The sequence below is a fragment of the Arachis ipaensis genome, chromosome B09, assembly GCF_000816755.2.
Source record: "Arachis ipaensis cultivar K30076 chromosome B09, Araip1.1, whole genome shotgun sequence".
NCBI lineage: Eukaryota > Viridiplantae > Streptophyta > Magnoliopsida > Fabales > Fabaceae > Arachis > Arachis ipaensis.
The window spans coordinates 142,229,069-142,235,757 of record NC_029793.2 but is presented as its reverse complement, the minus strand read 5'-3'; the positions used below and the strand labels follow the sequence as shown (position 1 = coordinate 142,235,757).

Here is a 6,689-nt window from a genome sequence, read left to right as displayed (position 1 = left end):
GGTTGTTCTTCTGGAATCGGGTTTGGAGGTAATATATGCGGCGAATGTGGGTCTTGTCCTTCATTGTCATGATCCATATCCTGACTACCCTCATCGGTATCCTGATTATCCTCATCCAAATCCTGATCACCTTCATCCATATCCTGATCACCTTCATCATTATCTTGACCCACAAGATTTGACAAGTTCAAGTGGTCCCCATATTTTGAACGGTACCAATGCATGTAACTATCTAGTAGATGATGTGAAGGCATGGGAAGCTCAGATAGAACGTAGTTATACCTGTTTGACCAATGCATCACCCAATTTGAATGAGTCGGTTCCGTGGCCCAATTAAGATTCTTGGGACCCTTCAGGGTTTCTCCATGCGCCTTCTCTAGATCCCGCTCCTGACTAGGTTGTCCCTGAGCAAAACCAAACTGTCGCCTAAACCTATCGGTAGCATGCCACTCGATACATTCAAATGATACTAACGGAACTGTAGCGCTCCAAACAACCGACTGCATGTAGATTTCAGGAGGAATGATGTTTGGATCCACGCGATCCACAGCATAAGCAACCCAAACAAACTGAAAAAAATAAAGGAACCTCATGATCACAGTCCAGAACGCCAATTACAGTAACAATGTTGTATAATTATGTCTCAGACCCTAAACCAAAAACTAAAAATACTTTAATTAAAACACACCTGCCCTTCCTGAAGTTCGTCAAATGCCTTCCTAAAGTGACCTAACTTCAGATATCTATATCGCCGGTCACCACGCTCCCAGTTCCGCCACCTAATATGATATAGTCAATTACCTCAACTAGCATTAAATGAATCTTAAATATCAAGATACGGGTACATTGAAATAAATTATTACCTGTTTGCTAGCGGAAAAACTCGAGGTTCCCTAGGTAGCGGCGATAGATATGGCAGCCTGATCCAAGCCCAACAGAGTAGAAGTGTTAGTGGACTATCTATTTCCTTGCAGTTAAAACGGGATGCCCGGCATAATGCCCTGTAGAGATGTGCTAGGCACGCTGCTCCCCAACTATACTGACCAATACTAACAAAATCACGTAGCAAGGGTAGAAATTTCCAATGCACTCCTGCCCCAGACTTATCCCCAAACAAGATCGTCCCGATCAACAACATAATATGGCACCTCACATACCTCTGTATACTGATATCATCAATCAACTGTAAATTTTCTTTTAGATTCCGCAGCCAGGTAAGTTTTATGCAACTACCTCTGCAATCCGACTTAGGCGGTGCAACTCCAAATTGAATCAAGCACTCGGCCTCCAACGCTTCAAAACTGCTCATTGTCATCCCTGTGACTGGAAGACCATCTGTGGGAAGACCAAGAATCAGAGCTACATCTTCAAGTGTCACAGCACATTCACCAATGGGAAGGTGGAACGTATGTGTCTCTGGGTGCCAACGTTCAATTAGAGCATTTACCAATGCTTTTTGACACTGCACTATCCCAATTTGAGATGCATGATAGAACCCGGTAATTCGCAAATGATCCTCCACCCTTTCGTTATACCGATCCGGAGGAAGTGGATGGTTACATGTCAACATTCTTGATTTCTACAAAAAAAAACATAACAAATTACTACTCAAATTATTAAGAATTACTAACTTACCATCATCAATCTCTTGACTGAATCCTTATACAACTAATTCTTGTAACCTCTAAATTTATTTAATTAATCCTCAAAATTATTCATAACTGCTAATGAAACTCATTACAAATACATATATTCCTAATCATAAATCTCAACAATATTACAACATCCCCAATAATATCGAACGTTAATTACTCTTTTGTTAAAAATTTTTTCCCCTCCAATACAAAATATTAATAATCTCTATATGCCATCATTCATATTCTAACAACGCTAATAATTAACTTGCTAATAATAATTACTACAATTAAGATTAATTAAATATTCTCATAATTAAAATAACAACATAATCATAACAAATTTCCTAATCATGATTTATTTAACTAATAATCTGTAAAATAATTTTAAACAAATCTAACAAACAATTAAAAATTAATCATAATCATTCCATTTATGTTCTTCAAGTGCATGTCTAACAACAATATAATCATAAAAAATATTTTTATCATGATAAAAATAATTTCAAATCTATCAAAAATATTTTAAAATAATCTAACTAATATTCATAAATTAGTCATAATCATTTTATTTATACGCTTCGTCAACTGTGTGTCTAACAACAATCATAATATTCAAATTTTATATTTTAATCATTATAAATATTAAAAAATTAAAAAAAATTATAAAAATACTTACAACATAATCAGGATCACTGAGATAATGAATAATATGAAGCTCAGATCGATCAACATCTTTAACTTTGTATTTTTTTGGCATTGTTGTTGCTCCTCCACCATGCAAAACTCAGAAACTCAGAGAAAGGAAGAACAAGGCTGTGAGGGTGAAAGGTTAGTGGGAGTGAAGTGTGGTTTCGGATGGTGAGAGAGGCCATATTCCTTTCTGTCTTTATGAGGGGCACCGTTTAGGGACTCAGCGGGGAAGCAACGCGTGTCCATTGATGAACATACGCGGACCGTGCGATTCGTCCAATCCCACCCAACTCGGAGGGTCCGAGTCCCTCAGCAACCTGACCCACATGCACTGGAGTCGGACCGTGCGTGTGCGATTCGTCCAAGCCCACCCAACTCGGACCGTCCGAGTCCCTCAGCAACCTGACCCACATGCACTGGAGTCGGACCGTGCGTTTTGTCGGTTGAAATCGGAGGGTCCGACTCCCTCTCCCCTGACACCACAACTTGGTTACACACCTCCCACCCCCATATCCTTCTCATACACCACCTTCGATACAATATGTAAATTAAAAAGCGGCCATTGAACAATGATATTTTCAAAAGCAATGATTATTATGCAAAAGGATAAAATGTAAGTATACAAAAATATAACTTTTTGTAGAAATGATAAAATCTTTAATAATATTGAATAAACAAAAATTCAATAAATTTTAATAACTTGTTTAATTCATGTATATTATATGTTAATTGATTAATCTAATATGATTTAATTAACATTCTAATTCTAGATAAGACAAAAAAATAAAAAAATTATTAAAAAATAAAAAATTACACTTTATACTTTATACTTTAAAATAAAAATTTAAAATTTAGGAGATTTAAATTGGACCCTAATGTCTGCTATTTGTTATTGGTTATATTTCCGAAGCTGCAAGCATTGGCCTAATCAAATCAAATCAAAAAATGATGACACTCGATTTTGGAGTAGGAAGCAGGTAGCCTAATTAGGATCGTAAATGAAATAATTAATAAGAGCTTCTTCGCCTTCTCTCACTTCCACCTTCATTATTGTTGTTCTTGTAAGTTGTAACACACTAACACTTCAAACTACTACTCTACTTGTGTTCCCATGTCTTCTCATCTTCACCAAGGGAATGCTGTCATGCCTATTCTCTTCTTCAAGATTATACTCAAAACTAACCTTAAAATTCTTGTAAGTCTATTTAATTTCCTTGCATATGCATATTTTTGTGATACCCTACTAAATAGTTGATTATATTCTTGACAGAAAATACCCAACAAATTTGCACTGAAACATGGAAGTGGTTTGTCCAATCCAGTGTTCTTAAAGCCTCCAGATGGAACAAGGTGGAAGGTGTGTTTGAGCAAAAAGGATGATCAAGTTTGGTTTGAAAAGGGTTGGAAAGAATTCACTCAAAATTACTCTCTGGATCATGGATGCTTGGTTCTGTTTAAATATGAAGGAACTACTTCTTCCCAATTTGATGTCATTATAATTGATGACAGTGATTTAGAAATAGACTATTCTTCCTACAATGGAAATGATGATGATGATGATGTTTCAGTTCAGATTGTGAAGGAAATCCATCCATACAAGAAGAACAAAGAAACCATGAGAGGTTAGGAAACAAAGAAATCAAGAGTTTTGTATGCAATTCTCGACTTAATTAGCTTGTTTCATTTGCATTGAATAACAGGTGAGAAGAATGTGACTACTTCTTTGTCATTGAATCGGCCAAGGGAACCAAGAGCACGAGAAGAAGCTAACAAATTCGTATCTAACAACCCTTTTTTCACGGTGCTCATAAAGCCTCCTCATATCACACAATACCGACTGGTAATGTTAAAAATTAAACCATCTAAATTTATTGTTAGCCCTAAACTATATTACATCCAATGATGTTGTATTTGTCCTAAACTTATAGATTCACCAAATTTTAACCAAGTCTTTATTGAGTTCTAATATAAGAAGCTTGGATACCTTCAAAACCTTGATGTATCTGTACTCTTTAATAGGTTGGATAGGTTTAATTTTTAACAATTTAACTTATAAAAAGTTGTAACATTAATGTATACTGTAATTTTTAAAATTAAATTGTAATTTTTTTAAAAAATTATTTAAGTGTCTTGTATGTTAAAAATATTTAAAAAAGACAATTGAAAATGCTTATTTAAAATAAAAATTACCAATTAACAATTTGATAAAATTATAAGGATGTACAGAATTTTAAAATTTTATCTATACTCATGATGCAGTGCATACCAGTTTTGGAAGGTTATGTGGATAATGAAGTGAAGAATGTGAAGCTTGAGTATGGGGATAGATCGTGGCCTGTGAAGATGCTTAGTTGTAACAAAATCTATACAAATCGCTTCCTTTCTGCTGGGTGGAACTTATTTGCACAAGAGAATGAGTTGAAGCCTGGAGATGTTTGTGTCTTTGAACTTGTTAATATGCAAGATTTGGTCTTTAAGGTTCATGTTGTTGCTGCCCATCATGCTTAATTAGTAGAACTTTCCTTTTGAGATACATGGAGGAAGAATCCATATATATAGCTGATGAATGTAGGTTACTGCAATAGCCATTTGTATTTCGAACTCTTTGTATGTGATATATTTTGTGTTGAATGAAAGATGGCTGGATTTCGAACTCTTTGTGTGTGATATTTTTATGATGACATCTTCACATAAAGATAATATTGTGAACTTTTAGATAAATAGCATTATGGACCATTAGATGAGTTGATATATTTGAGTATTTAACTAAATATATTTGATTAACCAAGGTTCACAATGTTATCTTCGTATAAAGATATCATCATGTGAGTATTTTTTATTTGGTGAATGCTACCTTACTCCCTCTAAAATAACATGTAAATTACTTTTCATTATGTGTCATATTGTAATTGGTTCTTATCTTAACCATAGTTGGGTTATTTTATAATTTATTATTCTTAAAATATCAAAGCTCCACTCCCGTTAATTGAAGCACATTCCACTCCTCCATTTTTTGTTCATCACTTCATCACCTAGATTCTGTCCTTCCAAGCACCGTTGCGTTCGTGACAAGAAGCGCCAACGTCATCGCCATCTACTACCCTCCCACACAACCTCTCTTTCTTTAGTGCATAATCCCTTAATCATGTCGTTGAATTCCGTCGCCCATAACTTGTCCTTCCCAGTATAGCCAGCGCCTCTTTTTGCCATGGATCACTGCTTATCCACATAATTAATGACGTGATGACGTTGGCTATATTGGGAAGAGAGGTTGTGTGGGAGGGCATGGCAATGACGTTGGCGCGACGGTGCTTGGAAGGACCAAATCTAAGTGATGAAGTGATAAACAAAGAATGGAGGAGTGGAATGTGCTTCAATTAAGGGGAGTAGAGCTTTGATATTTTAAGAATAATAAATTATAAAATAACCCAACTATGGTTAAGATAAGGACCAATTACAATGTGACACATAATGAAAGGTAACTTACATGTTATTTTAGAGGGGATCCGATAGCATTCACCATTTTATTTATTTTTTTTTGTGACTTAAAAGAAAAATAAACAAAAACTAAGAAAGAAAAAAAAACAAGAAACTGCTTAAGAAAGGCAGTCCCGCTGAATACTACTCTCAAACTCCTTCCAAGGCAATGGAAGCTCCACTTGGGAAGAAATAGTCCTCATTGCAGTCTTTGCCATGATGTCTGCTACTGTATTTGCATCTCTCAAGATCAACCGAAGATCAGCACGCCATTTCCAAGACATGATATCTCGGATTTTTAACACCAAAGGATTAGTAAACCCAGAGCAATCTTGTAAATTATTGACAATAGTAAAAGCCTCCACACAGTCTGTCTCACATATAATGTCTCTTTGTCCCGAGTCCCATGCTAAAAGAAAGCCTCTCCAAATAGCAAACAACTCTCCTTGCAAAATGCTACGACTCTCAATTGTTCCCAGACAACCTCGTTGCCACCTTCCCTTTCAATCTCTGCTAACACAAGCAAAACCAACTCGAGCACCACTGCCAGGATAGCTAGCATCACAATTAATCTTAAAGGTACCCACTGAGGGGGGAATCCAAGAGCCACTAATGGTTGAGGGGATAGATAGTCGTTGCAACTCAGAAATATTTCGGAGCTCCTTTTCTAAGGACAAAGCCATACCAATCACCTTATCTGTGGTCCAATGCTCGTGAGGATGAAAGATCTCGTTGTTTCTCGAACACCAAATCCACCAGAGACCAGAAAAGAATCTAAAGGGGCGCTGTTTGCTATTATGTAAGAACCAACTCATCAAATCCACTGGTTGATCGGAGATCCCTAAAGCTTGCCAAACAAGTTGGGCTTTTGGACAATCCCGAATA

General features: G+C 36.1%; 1 protein-coding gene across 1 annotated transcript; it reads left to right on the top strand.

The window, feature by feature from the left end:
* On the top strand, nucleotides 3,309-4,970 carry LOC107616194 (putative B3 domain-containing protein Os03g0621600). Its single transcript, XM_016318185.2, has 4 exons — nucleotides 3,309-3,522; nucleotides 3,598-3,949; nucleotides 4,028-4,167; nucleotides 4,587-4,970. Exons 1-4 carry the CDS (start codon nucleotides 3,439-3,441, stop codon nucleotides 4,833-4,835), a joined length of 825 nt encoding a protein of 274 aa, XP_016173671.2. The 5' UTR covers nucleotides 3,309-3,438; the 3' UTR covers nucleotides 4,836-4,970.